Source organism: Salmo salar, chromosome 10 (assembly GCF_965601325.2).
Source record: "Salmo salar chromosome 10, fSalSal1, whole genome shotgun sequence".
NCBI classification, from domain to species: Eukaryota; Metazoa; Chordata; class Actinopteri; order Salmoniformes; family Salmonidae; genus Salmo; species Salmo salar.
Genome location: NC_138300.1, coordinates 3,049,513 through 3,068,472, shown reverse-complemented (window position 1 = coordinate 3,068,472; position 18,960 = coordinate 3,049,513). Strand labels below are relative to the sequence as shown.

The window sequence follows — 18,960 nt, the reverse complement described above, 5'->3', positions numbered from 1 at the left end:
CACAGCCACATCAGGACCTGCTAAATGAACTAGTGTAGCCCCACAGCCACATCAGGACCTGCTAAATGAACTAGTGTCGCCCACAGCCACATCAGGACCTGCTAAATGAACTAGTGTAGCCCACAGCCACATCAGGACCTGCTAAATGAACAAGTGTAGTCCACAGCCAGATCAGGACCTGCTAAATGAACTAGTGTAGCCCACAGCCACATCAGGACCTGCTAAATGAACAAGTGTAGCCCACAGCCACATCAGGACCTGCTAAATGAACTAGTGTAGCCCCACAGCCACATCAGGACCTGCTAAATGAACTAGTGTAGCCCACAGCCACATCAGGACCTGCTAAATGAACTAGTGTAGCCCACAGCCACATCAGGACCTGCTAAATGAACTAGTGTCGCCCCACAGCCACATCAGGACCTGCTAAATGAACTAGTGTCGCCCCACAGCCACATCAGGACCTGCTAAATGAACTAGTGTCGCCCCACAGCCACATCAGGACCTGCTAAATGAACTAGTGTAGTCCACAGCCACATCAGGACCTGCTAAATGAACTAGTGTAGCCCCACAGCCACATCAGGACCTGCTAAATGAACAAGTGTAGCCCACAGCCACATCAGGACCTGCTAAATGAACTAGTGTCGCCCACAGCCACATCAGGACCTGCTAAATGAACTAGTGTAGCCCACAGCCACATCAGGACCTGCTAAATGAACTAGTGTCGCTCACAGCCACATCAGGACCTGCTAAATGAACTAGTGTCGCCCCAGAGCCACATCAGGACCTGCTAAATGAACTAGTGTAGCCCACAGCCACATCAGGACCTGCTAAATGAACTAGTGTAGCCCACAGCCACATCAGGACCTGCTAAATGAACTAGTGTAGCCCACAGCCACATCAGGACCTGCTAAATGAACTAGTGTAGCCCCACAGCCACATCAGGACCTGCTAAATGAACTAGTGTAGCCCACAGCCACATCAGGACCTGCTAAATGAACTAGTGTCGCCCACAGCCACATCAGGACCTGCTAAATGAACTAGTGTAGCCCCACAGCCACATCAGGACCTACTAAATGAACTAGTGTAGCCCACAGCCACATCAGGACCTGCTAAATGAACTAGTGTCGCCCCAGAGCCACATCAGGACCTGCTAAATTAACTAGTGTAGTCCACAGCCACATCAGGACCTGCTAAATGAACTAGTGTAGCCCACAGCCACATCAGGACCTGCTAAATGAACTAGTGTAGCCCACAGCCACATCAGGACCTGCTAAATGAACTAGTGTAGCCCACAGCCACATCAGGACCTGCTAAATGAACTAGTGTAGCCCACAGCCACATCAGGACCTGCTAAATGAACTAGTGTAGCCCACAGCCACATCAGGACCTGCTAATATGAACTAGTGTAGCACAGAGACACATCAGGACCTGCTAAATGAACTAGTGTCGCCCCACAGCCACATCAGGACCTGCTAAATGAACTAGTGTCGCCCCACAGCCACATCAGGACCTGCTAAATGAACTAGTGTCGCCCCACAGCCACATCAGGACCTGCTAAATGAACTAGTGTAGTCCACAGCCACATCAGGACCTGCTAAATGAACTAGTGTCGCCTCACAGCCACATCAGGACCTGCTAAATGAACTAGTGTCGCCCCACAGCCACATCAGGACCTGCTAAATGAACTAGTGTAGCCCACAGCCACATCAGGACCTGCTAAATGAACTAGTGTAGCCCACAGCCACATCAGGACCTGCTAAATGAACTAGTGTAGCCCACAGCCATATGGCACAGCCACATCAGGACCTGCTAAATGAACTAGTGTAGCCCACAGCCACATCAGGACCTGCTAAATGAACTAGTGTAGCCCACAGCCACATCAGGACCTGCTAAATGAACTAGTGTAGCCCCACAGCCACATCAGGACCTGCTAAATGAACTAGTGTAGCCCACAGCCACATCAGGACCTGCTAAATGAACTAGTGTCGCCCACAGCCACATCAGGACCTGCTAAATGAACTAGTGTAGCCCACAGCCACATCAGGACCTGCTAAATGAACTAGTGTAGCCCACAGCCACATCAGGACCTGCTAAATGAACTAGTGTCGCCCCACAGCCACATCAGGACCTGCTAAATGAACTAGTGTAGCCCCACAGCCACATCAGGACCTGCTAAATGAACTAGTGTAGCCCCACAGCCACATCAGGACCTGCTAAATGAACTAGTGTCGCCCCACAGCCACATCAGGACCTGCTAAATGAACTAGTGTCGCCCCACAGCCACATCAGGACCTGCTAAATGAACTAGTGTCGCCCCACAGCCACATCAGGACCTGCTAAATGAACTAGTGTAGCCCACAGCCACATCAGGACCTGCTAAATGAACTAGTGTAGCCCCACAGCCACATCAGGACCTGCTAAATGAACTAGTGTAGCCCACAGCCACATCAGGACCTGCTAAATGAACTAGTGTCGCCCACAGCCACATCAGGACCTGCTAAATGAACTAGTGTAGCCCCACAGCCACATCAGGACCTGCTAAATGAACTAGTGTAGCCCACAGCCACATCAGGACCTGCTAAATGAACTAGTGTCGCCCCAGAGCCACATCAGGACCTGCTAAATTAACTAGTGTAGTCCACAGCCACATCAGGACCTGCTAAATGAACTAGTGTAGCCCACAGCCACATCAGGACCTGCTAAATGAACTAGTGTAGCCCACAGCCACATCAGGACCTGCTAAATGAACTAGTGTAGCTCCACAGCCACATCAGGACCTGCTAAATGAACTAGTGTAGCCCACAGCCACATCAGGACCTGCTAATATGAACTAGTGTAGCCCACAGCCACATCAGGACCTGCTAAATGAACTAGTGTCGCCCCACAGCCACATCAGGACCTGCTAAATGAACTAGTGTCGCCCCACAGCCACATCAGGACCTGCTAAATGAACTAGTGTCGCCCCACAGCCACATCAGGACCTGCTAAATGAACTAGTGTAGTCCACAGCCACATCAGGACCTGCTAAATGAACTAGTGTCGCCTCACAGCCACATCAGGACCTGCTAAATGAACTAGTGTCGCCCCACAGCCACATCAGGACCTGCTAAATGAACTAGTGTAGCCCACAGCCACATCAGGACCTGCTAAATGAACTAGTGTAGCCCACAGCCACATCAGGACCTGCTAAATTAACTAGTGTAGCCCACAGCCATATGGCACAGCCACATCAGGACCTGCTAAATGAACTAGTGTAGCCCACAGCCACATCAGGACCTGCTAAATGAACTAGTGTAGCCCCACAGCCACATCAGGACCTGCTAAATGAACTAGTGTAGCCCCACAGCCACATCAGGACCTGCTAAATGAACTAGTGTAGCCCACAGCCACATCAGGACCTGCTAAATGAACTAGTGTCGCCCACAGCCACATCAGGACCTGCTAAATGAACTAGTGTAGCCCACAGCCACATCAGGACCTGCTAAATGAACTAGTGTAGCCCACAGCCACATCAGGACCTGCTAAATGAACTAGTGTCGCCCCACAGCCACATCAGGACCTGCTAAATGAACTAGTGTAGCCCCACAGCCACATCAGGACCTGCTAAATGAACTAGTGTAGCCCACAGCCACATCAGGACCTGCTAAATGAACTAGTGTCGCCCCACAGCCACATCAGGACCTACTAAATGAACTAGTGTAGCCCACAGCCACATCAGGACCTGCTAAATGAACTAGTGTAGCCCACAGCCACATCAGGACCTGCTAAATGAACTAGTGTCGCCCCACAGCCACACCAGGACCTGCTAAATGAACTAGTGTAGTCCACAGCCACATCAGGACCTGCTAAATGAACTAGTGTAGCCCCACAGCCACATCAGGACCTGCTAAATGAACTAGTGTCGCCCACAGCCACATCAGGACCTGCTAAATGAACTAGTGTAGCCCACAGCCACATCAGGACCTGCTAAATGAACAAGTGTAGTCCACAGCCAGATCAGGACCTGCTAAATGAACTAGTGTAGCCCACAGCCACATCAGGACCTGCTAAATGAACTAGTGTAGCCCCACAGCCACATCAGGACCTGCTAAATGAACTAGTGTAGCCCACAGCCACATCAGGACCTGCTAAATGAACTAGTGTCGCCCACAGCCACATCAGGACCTGCTAAATGAACTAGTGTAGCCCACAGCCACATCAGGACCTGCTAAATGAACTAGTGTAGCCCACAGCCACATCAGGACCTGCTAAATGAACTAGTGTCGCCCACAGCCACATCAGGACCTGCTAAATGAACTAGTGTAGCCCACAGCCACATCAGGACCTGCTAAATGAACTAGTGTCGCCCCACAGCCACATCAGGACCTGCTAAATGAACTAGTGTCGCCCCACAGCCACATCAGGACCTGCTAAATGAACTAGTGTAGCCCCACAGCCACATCAGGACCTGCTAAATGAACTAGTGTAGCCCACAGCCACATCAGGACCTGCTAAATGAACTAGTGTAGCCCCACAGCCACATCAGGACCTGCTAAATGAACTAGTGTAGCCCACAGCCACATCAGGACCTGCTAAATGAACTAGTGTAGCCCACAGCCACATCAGGACCTGCTAAATGAACTAGTGTCGCCCACAGCCACATCAGGACCTGCTAAATGAACTAGTGTAGCCCACAGCCACATCAGGACCTGCTAAATGAACTAGTGTAGTCCACAGCCACATCAGGACCTGCTAAATGAACTAGTGTAGCCCACAGCCACATCAGGACCTGCTAAATGAACTAGTGTAGCCCACAGCCACATCAGGACCTGCTAAATGAACTAGTGTAGCCCCACAGCCACATCAGGACCTGCTAAATGAACTAGTGTAGCCCACAGCCACATCAGGACCTGCTAAATGAACTAGTGTAGCCCACAGCCACATCAGGACCTGCTAATATGAACTAGTGTAGCCCACAGCCACATCAGGACCTGCTAAATGAACTAGTGTCGCCCCACAGCCACATCAGGACCTGCTAAATGAACTAGTGTCGCCCCACAGCCACATCAGGACCTGCTAAATGAACTAGTGTCGCCCCACAGCCACATCAGGACCTGCTAAATGAACTAGTGTAGTCCACAGCCACATCAGGACCTGCTAAATGAACTAGTGTCGCCTCACAGCCACATCAGGACCTGCTAAATGAACTAGTGTCGCCCCACAGCCACATCAGGACCTGCTAAATGAACTAGTGTAGCCCACAGCCACATCAGGACCTGCTAAATGAACTAGTGTAGCCCACAGCCACATCAGGACCTGCTAAATTAACTAGTGTAGCCCACAGCCATATGGCACAGCCACATCAGGACCTGCTAAATGAACTAGTGTAGCCCACAGCCACATCAGGACCTGCTAAATGAACTAGTGTAGCCCACAGCCACATCAGGACCTGCTAAATGAACTAGTGTAGCCCCACAGCCACATCAGGACCTGCTAAATGAACTAGTGTAGCCCACAGCCACATCAGGACCTGCTAAATGAACTAGTGTCGCCCACAGCCACATCAGGACCTGCTAAATGAACTAGTGTAGCCCACAGCCACATCAGGACCTGCTAAATGAACTAGTGTAGCCCACAGCCACATCAGGACCTGCTAAATGAACTAGTGTCGCCCCACACCCACATCAGGACCTGCTAAATGAACTAGTGTAGCCCCACAGCCACATCAGGACCTGCTAAATGAACTAGTGTAGCTCACAGCCACATCAGGACCTGCTAAATGAACTAGTGTCGCCCCACAGCCACATCAGGACCTACTAAATGAACTAGTGTAGCCCACAGCCACATCAGGACCTGCTAAATGAACTAGTGTAGCCCACAGCCACATCAGGACCTGCTAAACAAACTAGTGTCGCCCCACAGCCACACCAGGACCTGCTAAATGAACTAGTGTAGTCCACAGCCACATCAGGACCTGCTAAATGAACTAGTGTAGCCCCACAGCCACATCAGGACCTGCTAAATGAACTAGTGTCGCCCACAGCCACATCAGGACCTGCTAAATGAACTAGTGTAGCCCACAGCCACATCAGGACCTGCTAAATGAACAAGTGTAGTCCACAGCCAGATCAGGACCTGCTAAATGAACTAGTGTAGCCCACAGCCACATCAGGACCTGCTAAATGAACAAGTGTAGCCCCACAGCCACATCAGGACCTGCTAAATGAACTAGTGTAGCCCACAGCCACATCAGGACCTGCTAAATGAACTAGTGTCGCCCACAGCCACATCAGGACCTGCTAAATGAACTAGTGTAGCCCACAGCCACATCAGGACCTGCTAAATGAACTAGTGTAGCCCACAGCCACATCAGGACCTGCTAAATGAACTAGTGTCGTCCACAGCCACATCAGGACCTGCTAAATGAACTAGTGTAGCCCACAGCCACATCAGGACCTGCTAAATGAACTAGTGTCGCCCCACAGCCACATCAGGACCTGCTAAATGAACTAGTGTCGCCCCACAGCCACATCAGGACCTGCTAAATGAACTAGTGTAGCCCCACAGCCACATCAGGACCTGCTAAATGAACTAGTGTAGCTCACAGCCACATCAGGACCTGCTAAATGAACTAGTGTAGCCCCACAGCCATATCAGGACCTGCTAAATGAACTAGTGTAGCCCACAGCCACATCAGGACCTGCTAAATGAACTAGTGTAGTCCACAGCCACATCAGGACCTGCTAAATGAACTAGTGTCGCCCACAGCCACATCAGGACCTGCTAAATGAACTAGTGTAGCCCACAGCCACATCAGGACCTGCTAAATGAACAAGTGTAGTCCACAGCCAGATCAGGACCTGCTAAATGAACTAGTGTAGCCCACAGCCACATCAGGACCTGCTAAATGAACAAGTGTAGCCCACAGCCACATCAGGACCTAACATAAGGACAACTCAGAGGATGCTATTCTGTTCTTCTGAAATAGACTACATTTTCTTCATATGTTTCTTTAGACCTGTCTAAAATAAATAATGGATTTATTGTGACGGTGTAGACTATATTACATGGATTTATTATACTTTTTAAAATGGCTTGTGTGGAAGCCAGGAGATGCTAAATGTGTTTATGTTAATTAGTCACACCAGATACTGATTGGTTTTCTGATCCACGCCATTTTTTTAAAGGCATCCGTGACTAACAGATATGAAATCCATAGATTAGGGTCTAACGAATGTATTTCCATTGACTGATTTCATTATTTTAACTGTAACTCAGTAAAATCTCCAAAATTGTTGCATGTGTGGCTCAGTTGGTAGAGCATGGTGTTTCCAATGCCAGGGTTGTGGGTTCGATTCCCACGGGGGACCAGTACGGGGAGAAAAAAAAAATGTATGAAATGTATGCATTCACTACTGTAAGTCGCTCTGGATAAAGAGCGTCTGCTAAATGACTAAAATGTAAAATGTATATTTAATTCACTGTCGGTCGGTGACGTTTATGATGAGGGAGGACAATTAATATTATTTTTTTCATGAACACGGCCTTATTTCTATTACTATTACTGGTCAATCATATTCACCCAGTTCAATGTAACAGTGATGGGTTTAGGATACTGTCCTTCATATTCACCCAGTTCAATGTAACAGTGATGGGTTTAGGATACTGTCCTTCATATTCACCCAGTTCAATGTAACAGTGATGGGTTTAGGATACTGTCCTTCATATTCACCCAGTTCAATGTAACAGTGATGGGTTTAGGATACTGTCATTCATATTCACCCAGTTCAATGTAACAGTGATGGGTTTAGGATACTGTCCTTCACCCAGTTCAATGTAACAGTGATGGGTTTAGGATACTGTCATTCATATTCACCCAGTTCAATATAACATGGATGGGTTTAGGATACTGTCATTCATATTCACCCAGTTCAATGTAACAGTGATGGGTTTAGGATACTGTCCTTCATATTCACCCAGTTCAATGTAACAGTGATGGGTTTAGGATACTGTCCTTCACCCAGTTCAATGTAACAGTGATGGGTTTAGGATACTGTCCTTCATATTCACCCAGTTCAATGTAACAGTGATGGGTTTAGGATACTGTCCTTCATATTCACCCAGTTCAATGTAACAGTGATGGGTTTAGGATACTGTCCTTCATATTCACCCAGTTCAATATAACTATTTCTATAGTTATCAGGTTCCTACCTGGTGAACACAGGTGTTACATTTCTATAGTTATCAGGTTCCTACCTGGTGAACACAGGTGTTACATTTCTATAGTTATCAGGTTCCTACCTGGTGAACACAGGTGTTACATTTCTATAGTTATCAGGTTCCTACCTGGTGAACACAGGTGTTACATTTCTATAGTTATCAGGTTCCTACCTGGTGAACACAGGTGTTACATTTCTATAGTTATCAGGTTCCTACCTGGTGAACACAGGTGTTACATTTCTATAGTTATCAGGTTCCTACCTGGTGAACACAGGTGTTACATTTCTATAGTTATCAGGTTCCTACCTGGTGAACACAGGTGTTACATTTCTATAGTTATCAGGATCCTACCTGGTGAACACAGGTGTTACATTTCTATAGTGATCAGGTTCCTACCTGGTGAACACAGATGTTACATTTGTCACAGAAGACCATGTCGTTGCCCTCCTCGCTGTCGGGGGAGCGACACACGTCACAGATGACGTCCTCGTCGTACTCGATGCCCAGCCCTTCTACCGTGTCGATGGCGTGGTTCATGTTGTCATGGCAATGACGCTCCAACGCCTCCATGGTGCGCTCCATTGTCAGCTCGTCTACAGGCCCCTCCCCTGGGGTATGACGTAACACAGAGAGACAAACCTTTAGACAGAGACAGAATAACAGCTGGCTCGTCTCCGGGACCCTCCCGTGAGAGACAGAATAACAGTTGGCTCGTCTCCGGGATCCTCCCGTGAGAGACAGAATAACAGTTGGCTCGTCTCCGGGACCCTCCCGTGAGAGACAGAATAACAGTTGGCTCGTCTCCGGGACCCTCCCGTGAGAGAAGGAATAACAGTTGGCTCGTCTCCGGGACCCTCCCGTGAGAGACAGAATAACAGTTGGCTCGTCTCCGGGACCCTCCCGTGAGAGACAGAATAACAGTTGGCTCGTCTCCTGGACCCTCCCGTGAGAGACAGAATAACAGTTGGCTCGTCTCCGGGACCCTCCCGTGAGAGACAGAATAACAGTTGGCTCGTCTCCGGGACCCTCCCTTGAGAGACAACACACAACGACAGTGAGGACAATGTTGGTAGAGCTCCAACTGCCCATAGCCACATTCCTCTGTTCTCCACAAAGCCTCATAAGATACTGAGCAGAACATGGGCCTGAGCAGAACATGGGCCTGAGCAGAACATGGGCTTGAGCAGAACATGGGCCTGAGTAGAACATGGGCCTGAGCAGAACATGGGCTTGAGCAGAACATGGGCCTGAGTAGAACATGGGCCTGAGCAGAACATGGGCCTGAGCAGAACATGGGCCTGAGTAGAACATGGGCCTGAGTAGAACATGGGCCTGAGCAGAACATGGGCTTGAGCAGAACATGGGCCTGAGCAGAACATGGGCTTGAGCAGAACATGGGCCTGAGGAGAACATGGGCCTGAGCAGAACATGGGCCTGAGCAGGGCTCTGAATCATTGATGTACAAATCACCTTGTACTCCAAATAACCACTCCTTACGTGATCAAGATTCGCCAATCTGGGCAGAGCCTTACTCAAGCCTGTCCCCTGGAAGATGGAGGTGTGAAGCCTGTCCCCTGGAAGGTGGAGGTGTGAAGCCTGTCCCCTGGAAGGTGGAGGTGTGAAGCCTGTCCCCTGGAAGGTGGAGGTGTGAAGCCTGTACCCTGGAAGGTGGAGGTGTGAAGCCTGTCCCCTGGAAGGTGGAGGTGTGAAGCCTGTCCCCTGGAAGGTGGAGGTGTGAAGCCTGTCCCCTGGAAGGTGGAGGTGTGAAGCCTGTCCCCTGGAAGGCGGTGCTGTGAAGCCTGTACCCTGGAAGGTGGAGGTGTGAAGCCTGTCCCCTGGAAGGTGGAGGTGTGAAGCCTGTCCCCTGGAAGGCGGTGCTGTGAAGCCTGTACCCTGGAAGGTGGAGGTGTGAAGCCTGTACCCTGGAAGGTGGAGGTGTGAAGCCTGTCCCCTGGAAGATGGAGGTGTGAAGCCTGTACCCTGGAAGATGGAGGTGTGAAGCCTGTCCCCTGGAAGGTGGAGGTGTGAAGCCTGTACCCTGGAAGGTGGAGGTGTGAAGCCTGTCCCCTGGAAGGTGGAGGTGTGAAGCCTGTCCCCTGGAAGGTCGGAGGTGTGAAGCCTGTCCCCTGGAAGGTCGGAGGTGTGAAGCCTGTACCCTGGAAGATGGAGGTGTGAAGCCTGTCCCCTGGAAGGTGGAGGTGTGAAGCCTGTCCCCTGGAAGGCGGCGGTGTGAAGCCTGTCCCCTGGAAGGCGGAGGTGTGAAGCCTGTCCACTGGAAGGCGGAGGTGTGAAGCCTGTACCCTGGAAGGTGGAGGTGTGAAGCCTGTCCCCTGGAAGGCGGAGGTGTGAAGCCTGTCCCCTGGAAAGTGGAGGTGTGAAGCCTGTACCCTGGAAGGTGGAGGTGTGAAGCCTGTCCCCTGGAAGGTGGAGGTGTGAAGCCTGTCCCCTGGAAGGTGGAGGTGTGAAGACTGTCCCCTGGAAGGTGGAGGTGTGAAGCCTGTACCCTGGAAGATGGAGGTGTGAAGCCTGTACCCTGGAAGGCGGAGGTGTGAAGCCTGTCCCCTGGAAGGTGGAGGTGTGAAGCCTGTACCCTGGAAGCTGGAGGTGTGAAGCCTGTCCCCTGGAAGATGGAGGTGTGAAGCCTGTCCCCTGGAAGGTGGAGGTGTGAAGACCGTCCCCTGCTTCCCAGTTTTAGTTTTGGTGTTCCGCGGTTCTTTTTTTACGCCTGTTTGAACACACACATTTCTTTCTTGAGGCAAGTTGAATTTTGGTAGCTGAAGTCTACGCCCCTTGTCTGTGATTGGTCAACAGTCCTATTCCTAGTAGGAGTGGGCACTATGGATGGGTTTCTTCAGTTCGTTGGTTGTCGTCATTCAACAAGCAACTACTAGTTTTTACTTGAGAAATACTGGACCAGATACTGGACCAGATACTGGACCAGACACTGGACCAGACACTGGACCAGACACTGGACCAGACACTGGACCAAACACTGGACCAGACACTGGACCAAACACTGGACCAAACACTGGACCAGACACTGGACCAGACACTGGACCAAACACTGGACCAGACACTGGACCAGACACTGGACCAAATACTGGACCAGATACTGGACCAAACACTGGACCAGATACTGGACCAGACACTGGACCAGATACTGGACCAAACACTGGACCAGATACTGGACCAGACACTGGACCAGATACTGGACCAAACACTGGACCAGATACTGGACCAGACACTGGACCAGATACTGGACCAGATACTGGACCAGACACTGGACCAAACACTGGACCAGACACTGGACCAGATACTGGACCAGACACTGGACCAAACACTGGACCAGACACTGGACCAGACACTGGACCAGATACTGGACCAAACACTGGACCAGATACTGGACCAAACACTGGACCAAACACTGGACCAAACACTGGACCAGACACTGGACCAAACACTGGACCAAACACTGGACCAAACACTGGACCAGACACTGGACCAAACACTGGACCAGATACTGGACCAAACACTGGACCAGACACTGGACCAGATACTGGACCAAACACTGGACCAGACACTGGACCAGACACTGGACCAGATACTGGACCAAACACTGGACCAAACACTGGACCAGATACTGGACCAGATACTGGACCAAACACTGGACCAAACACTGGACCAAACACTGGACAAGATACTGGACCAAACACTGGACCAAACACTGGACCAGACACTGGACCAGATACTGGACCAAACACTGGACCAAACACTGGACCAAACACTGGACCAGATACTGGACCAAACACTGGACCAGATACTGGACCAGATACTGGACAAGATACTGGACCAGATACTGGACCAAACACTGGACCAGATACTGGACCAGACACTGGACCAAACACTGGACCAGATACTGGACCAGATACTGGACCAAACACTGGACCAGACACTGGACCAGACACTGGACCAAACACTGGACCAGATACTGGACCAAACACTGGACCAGATACTGGACCAAATACTGGACCAAACACTGGACCAAACACTGGACCAAACACTGGACCAGATACTGGACCAAACACTGGACCAAACACTGGACCAGATACTGGACCAAACACTAGACCAAACACTAGACCAGATACTGGACCAGATACTGGACCAAACACTGGACCAGATACTGGACCAGATACTGGACCAAACACTGGACCAAACACTGGACCAGACACTGGACCAAACACTGGACCAAACACTGGACCAAACACTGGACCAAACACTGGACCAAACACTGGACCAGATACTGGACCAAACACTGGACCAGATACTGCACCAAACACTGGACCAAACACTGGACCAGATACTGGACCAAACACTGGACCAAACACTGGACCAGACACTGGACCAGATACTGGACCAAACACTGGACCAGATACTGGACCAAACACTGCACCAGATACGGGACCAAATATCTTTAATGTAAAATAGAATGAATATGACCTCCTCCACAAAAAAGTCCAAGTTCGTTACAGATGTCTTCGTTACAGATGTCTTCATCTTAGATTCATCTGGACTATTGAGGAAGTAGTATATTGGCTGTGTTGTTGCTACAGCATCTCAAGAGGGACAAACAGTAATATTCCCACTTTTTGTCTTGTTTTTCAAGAGAAGGTCTTTTAAGGGAGTATGCGAACACAGACATTGGCGTCGCCTAGCAGAGTTCTGCTTGGAGCAAACCGAACCTACGCAAGTATGTGGATGTGTTCCTTACCCATGTTTCCTAGCTCAGCGTTGTGTTCCTTACCCATGTTTCCAAGCTCAGCGCTGTGTTCCTTACCCATGTTTCCTAGCTCAGCGTTGTGTTCCTTACCCATGTTTCCAAGCTCAGCGCTGTGTTCCTTACCCATGTTTCCTAGCTCAGCGTTGTGTTCCTTACCCATGTTTCCAAGCTCAGCGCTGTGTTCCTTACCCATGTTTCCTAGCTCAGCATTGTGTTCCTTACCCATGTGTCCTAGCTCAGTGTTGAGTCCTTACCCATGTGTCCCAGCTCAGCGTTGAGTCCTTACCCATGTGTCCTAGCTCAGCGTTGAGTCCCTTACCCATGTGTCCTAGCTCAGTGTTGAGTCCTTACCCATGTGTTCTAGCTCAGCGTTGAGTCCTTACCCATGTGTCCTAGCTCAGCGTTGAGTCCTTACCCATGTGTCCTAGCTCAGTGTTGAGTCCCTTACCCATGTGTCCTAGCTCAGTGTTGAGTCCTTACCCATGTGTCCTAGCTCAGCGTTGAGTCCTTACCCATGTGTTCTAGCTCAGTGTTGAGTCCTTACCCATGTGTCCTAGCTCAGCGTTGAGTCCTTACCCATGTGTCCTAGCTCAGTGTTGAGTCCTTACCCATGTGTTCCAGCCCAGTGTTGAGTCCTTACCCATGTTTCCTAGCTCAGCGCTGTGTTCCTCGCCCATGTGTCCTAGCTCAGTGTTGAGTCCCTTACCCATGTGTCCTAGCTCTGTGTTGAGTCCTTACCCATGTGTCCCCAGCTCAGCGTTGAGTCCTTACCCATGTGTCCTAGCTCAGCGTTGAGTCCTTACCCATGTGTCCTAGCTCAGTGTTGAGTCCCTTACCCATGTGTCCTAGCTCAGTGTTGAGTCCTTACCCATGTGTTCTAGCTCAGCGTTGAGTCCTTACCCATGTGTCCTAGCTCAGCGTTGAGTCCTTACCCATGTGTCCTAGGTCAGTGTTGAGTCCTTACCCATGTGTCCTAGCTCAGTGTTGAGTCCTTACCCATGTGTCCCAGCTCAGCGTTGAGTCCTTACCCATGTGTCCTAGCTCAGCGTTGAGTCCTTACCCATGTGTCCTAGCTCAGTGTTGAGTCCCTTACCCATGTATCCTAGCTCAGTGTTGAGTCCTTACCCATGTGTTCTAGCTCAGCGTTGAGTCCTTACCCATGTGTCCTAGCTCCGCGTTGAGTCCTTACCCATGTGTCCTAGCTCAGCGTTGAGTCCTTACCCATGTGTCCTAGCTCAGTGTTGAGTCCTTACCCATGTGTCCTAGCTCAGTGTTGAGTCCTTACCCATGTGTCCCAGCTCAGCGTTGAGTCCTTACCCATGTGTCCTAGCTCAGCGTTGAGTCCTTACCCATGTGTCCTAGCTCAGTGTTGAGTCCCTTACCCATGTATCCTAGCTCAGTGTTGAGTCCTTACCCATGTGTTCTAGCTCAGCGTTGAGTCCTTACCCATGTGTCCTAGCTCCGCGTTGAGTCCTTACCCATGTGTCCTAGCTCCGTGTTGAGTCCTTACCCATGTGTCCTAGCTCAGTGTGAGTCCTTACCCATGTGTCCTAGCTCAGTGTTGAGTCCTTACCCATGTGTCCTAGCTCAGTGTGAGTCCTTACCCATGTGTTCTAGCTCAGCGTTGAGTCCTTACCCATGTCTCCCTGCTCAGCGTTGAGTTCCTTACCCATGTGTTCTAGCTCAGCGTTGAGTCCTTACCCATGTGTTCTAGCTCAGCGTTGAGTCCTTACCCATGTGTTCCAGCTCAGCGTTGAGTGCCTGCAGCCAGTAGAGGTCCATGTTATCCAGGTCATAAGAACACATGGCCTCAGCCAGCTCCTTGATGTTAACGTAACCCGTCTCTGTAGAGGTCTGACTCCAGCACTGGATATACCTCTTCTGTAGGGTGAACACCACCTCCTTAGGCTTCTCCGCTATGTTCCTACAGACACAAATGCAAACAATTGTAAGGAATCACTGGCAGTTTGGGAAGTCGTCCAGTACCCAGACAAACAGAGAACCAGTAACCCTCTACAGTCATACCCATATACAGGTTGAGTATGGCAGACCTGGACACTGAGAAGCACCTAAATCGGACCGTGGTGGCTGTACAGTAACATGCTATGCTATACATGACGTCAGAACTCAGGCTTTGTGCTTCACAGCTCTGTATGGGTTTTGACTGACAGCTGTTCTGAACTTGAGCACAAGAAGTTCCCTCATCCCTCCTGCTATTTGGGCAACTTTTGCACACTTTGTCTGAGTGAGGGAATTGCTGTAAATTACGAGGACTCTACGTATTTTGAAAAGACGAGACGTTGAGGATTATAATAAATACCGCTTTGATGTCAAACAAGCAAACCAAACATTATAAAACTCCTATCATATACAGTGTCAACGTTTATGATCACTATGTTTGATGTACAGTTACAGGACGACACGGCGTCGTCCCCTGTCCTGAACAGGACGACACGGCGTCGTCCCCTGGCCTCGCCAGGGCTTAATCATAAAAGTGCATCGAAATTACTTACGAACTGTGCACAGTCTGGAGAGGTGTGGTCACTACACCAGTTACACCTCTCACTGTAACCCCCAGTCTGGAGAGGTGTGGTCACTACACCAGTTACACCTCTCACTGTAACCCCCAGTCTGGAGAGGTGTGGTCACTACACCAGTTACACCTCTCACTGTAACCCCCAGTCTGGAGAGGTGTGGTCACTACACCAGTTACACCTCTCACAGTAACCCCCAGTCTGGAGAGGTGTGGTCACTACACCAGTTACACCTCTCACTGTAACCCCCAGTCTGGAGAGGTGTGGTCACTACACCAGTTACACCTCTCACTGTAACCCCCAGTCTGGAGAGGTGTGGTCACTACACCAGTTACACCTCTCACTGTAACCCCCAGTCTGGAGAGGTGTGGTCACTACACCAGTTACACCTCTCACTGTAACCCCCAGTCTGGAGAGGTGTGGTCACTACACCAGTTACACCTCTCACTGTAACCCCCAGTCTGGAGAGGTGTGGTCACTACACCAGTTACACCTCTCACTGTAACCCCCAGTCTGGAGAGGTGTGGTCACTACACCAGTTACACCTCTCACTGTAACCCCCAGTCTGGAGAGGTGTGGTCACTACACCAGTTACACCTCTCACTGTAACCCCCAGTCTGGAGAGGTGTGGTCACTACACCAGTTACACCTCTCACTGTAACCCCCAGTCTGGAGAGGTGTGGTCACTACACCAGTTACACCTCTCACTCAAACCTTTAACATGTTTTAGTCTTATGTTGCACCTTCCACTAATGTTCATGTTACTGAATGTACCAAGAGTATTTTCAGATGTCGTTATCAACAAATACTGTGAAAAGTACAGTAAATGTAAAATGCACATGAAGTCAACAGTGTAATGTTTGGATTCAGTCTCGTTTCAGGTGAACTGTTGTGTCCTCACCTTTAGTCTAATCATTTCCCCATCCTCTACAAACTGTTCCCTTTTAACTGCTACCATGGTTATGCATTCCATATTTCTTCTGGAAGAACCATTTCAATGTAGCCCTATCCATATCGGCCAATTCCTCTCTCACACCGCAGAAGGAAATAACCACACACACACGCACACACACACACACCTGGTTTAGAGACCTTTTGATTGTATTTTTTACAATGTGGATTCTGGTGCTGCTACTCACTGCACCAAAAAGGGAAACATTTTGTAGTGTCTATGTTCGGACTGGAGGAGACAGGCGCGTGGGATGGCTACCTGATGGAGGCGCGTGGGATGGCTACCTGATGGAGGCGCGTGGGATGGCTACCTGATGGAGGCGCGTGGGATGGCTACCTGATGGAGGCGTGTGGGATGGCTACCCGATGGAGGCGCGTGGGATGGCTACCCGATGGAGGCGCGTGGGATGGCTACCTGATGGAGGCGCGTGTGATGTCTACCTGATGGAGGCGCGTGGGATGGCTACCCGATGGAGGCGCGTGGGATGGCTACCCGATGGAGGCGCGTGGGATGGCTACCTGATGGAGGCGCGTGTGATGTCTACCTGATGGAGGCGCGTGGGATGGATACCTGATGGAGGCGCGTGGGATGGCTACCTGATGGAGGCGCGTGGGATGGCTACCTGATGGAGGCGCGTGGGATGGATACCTGATGGAGGCGCGTGGGATGGCTACCTGATGGCGGCGCGTGGGATGGCTACCTGATGGAGGCGCGTGGGATGGATACCTGATGGAGGCGCGTGGGATGGCTACCTGATGGAGGCGCGTGGGATGGCTACCTGATGGCGGCGCGTGGGATGGCTACCTGATGGAGGAGCGTGGGATGGCTACCCGATGGAGGCGCGTGGGATGGCTACCCGATGGAGGCGCGTGGGATGGCTACCCGATGGAGGCGCGTGGGATGGCTACCCGATGGAGGCGCGTGGGGATGGCTACCCGATGGAGGCGCGTGGGATGACTACCTGATGTAGGCGCGTGGGATGGCTACCCGATGGAGGCGCGTGGGGATGGCTACCCGATGGAGGCATGTGGGATGGCTACCCGATGGAGGCGCGTGGGGATGGCTACCTGATGGAGGAGCGTGGGATGGCTACCCGATGGAGGAGCGTGGGATGGCTACCCGATGGAGGCGCGTGGGATGGCTACCTGATGGAGGCGCGTGGGATGGCTACCCGATGGAGGCGCGTGGGATGGCTACCTGATGGAGGCGCGTGGGATGGCTACCTGATGGAGGCGCGTGGGATGGCTACCTGATGGAGGCGCGTGGGATGGCTACCTGATGGAGGCGCGTGGGATGGCTACCCGATGGAGGCGCGTGGGATGGCTACCTGATGGAGGCGCGTGGGATGGCTACCTGATGGAGGCGCGTGGGATGGCTACCTGATGGAGGCGCGTGGGATGGCTACCTGATGGAGGCGTGTGGGATGGCTACCTGATGGAGGCGCGTGGGATGGCTACCTGATGGAGGCGGTGGGATGGCTACCTGATGGAGGCGTGTGGGATGGCTACCGATGGAGGCGCGTGGGATGGATACCTGATGGAGGCGCGTGGGATGGCTACCTGATGGAGGCGCGTGGGATGGCTACCTGATGGAGGCGCGTGGGATGGCTACCCGATGGAGGCGCGTGGGGATGGCTACCCGATGGAGGCATGTGGGATGGCTACCCGATGGAGGCGCGTGGGGATGGCTACCTGATGGAGGGAGCGTGGGATGGCTACCCGATGGAGGAGCGTGGGATGGCTACCCGATGGAGGCGCGTGGGATGGCTACCTGATGGAGGCGCGTGGGATGGCTACCCGATGGAGGCGCGTGGGATGGCTACCTGATGGAGGCGCGTGGGATGGCTACCTGATGGAGGCGCGTGGGATGGCTACCTGATGGAGGCGCGTGGGATGGCTACCTGATGGAGGCGCGTGGGATGGCTACCCGATGGAGGCGCGTGGGATGGCTACCTGATGGAGGCGCGTGGGATGGCTACCTGATGGAGGCGCGTGGGATGGCTACCTGATGGAGGCGCGTGGGATGGCTACCTGATGGAGGCGCGTGGGATGGCTACCTGATGGAGGCGCGTGGGATGGTTACCTGATGGAGGTGTGTGGGATGGTTTCGGGGAAGGCTGGCACCTGCACCCCCTTTTCCCACTCCTGTCTCCAGGTGTCCCCCAGCAGGTAATAGTCTTCAGGGGAGACATGGTGAGAGTCTGGAAGCTTCATGGCACTGATCAGGTCTTTCCTGAACACCTAGGGAGGGAGGAGAGGGTATCAGACTGACAGAGACATTCTACCCTAGGGAGGGAGGAGAGGGTATCAGACTGACAGAGACATTCTACCCTAGGGAGGGAGGAGAGGGTATCAGACTGACAGAGACATTCTACCCTAGGGAGAGAGGAGAGAGGGTATCAACAGACTGACAGAGACATTCTACCCTAGGGAGAGAGGAGAGAGGGTATCAACAGGCTGACAGAGACATTCTACCCTAGGGAGAGAGGAGAGAGGGTA

The 18,960-nt window shown here is 51.5% G+C and overlaps 1 protein-coding gene across 4 annotated transcripts in view; it reads right to left on the bottom strand.

The window, feature by feature from the left end:
• The window catches only part of LOC106592529 (protein Jade-3), a 56,986-nt gene that overhangs the window by 13,891 nt on the left and 24,135 nt on the right, over positions 1-18,960 (bottom strand). For 3 of the 4 annotated variants that reach the window (XM_082956673.1, XM_045687223.2, XM_045687222.2), the window contains 3 exons: positions 18,545-18,702; positions 14,710-14,900; positions 8,596-8,807 (listed from right to left, as the gene is read on the bottom strand). In XM_082956673.1, the coding sequence (XP_082812799.1) occupies positions 8,596-8,807; positions 14,710-14,900; positions 18,545-18,702 (561 nt within the window). Of the gene's footprint in view, positions 1-8,595; positions 8,808-13,584; positions 13,627-14,709; positions 14,901-18,544; positions 18,703-18,960 lie in introns of those variants that run through there. The other variant, XM_082956674.1, reaches the window with a different exon arrangement.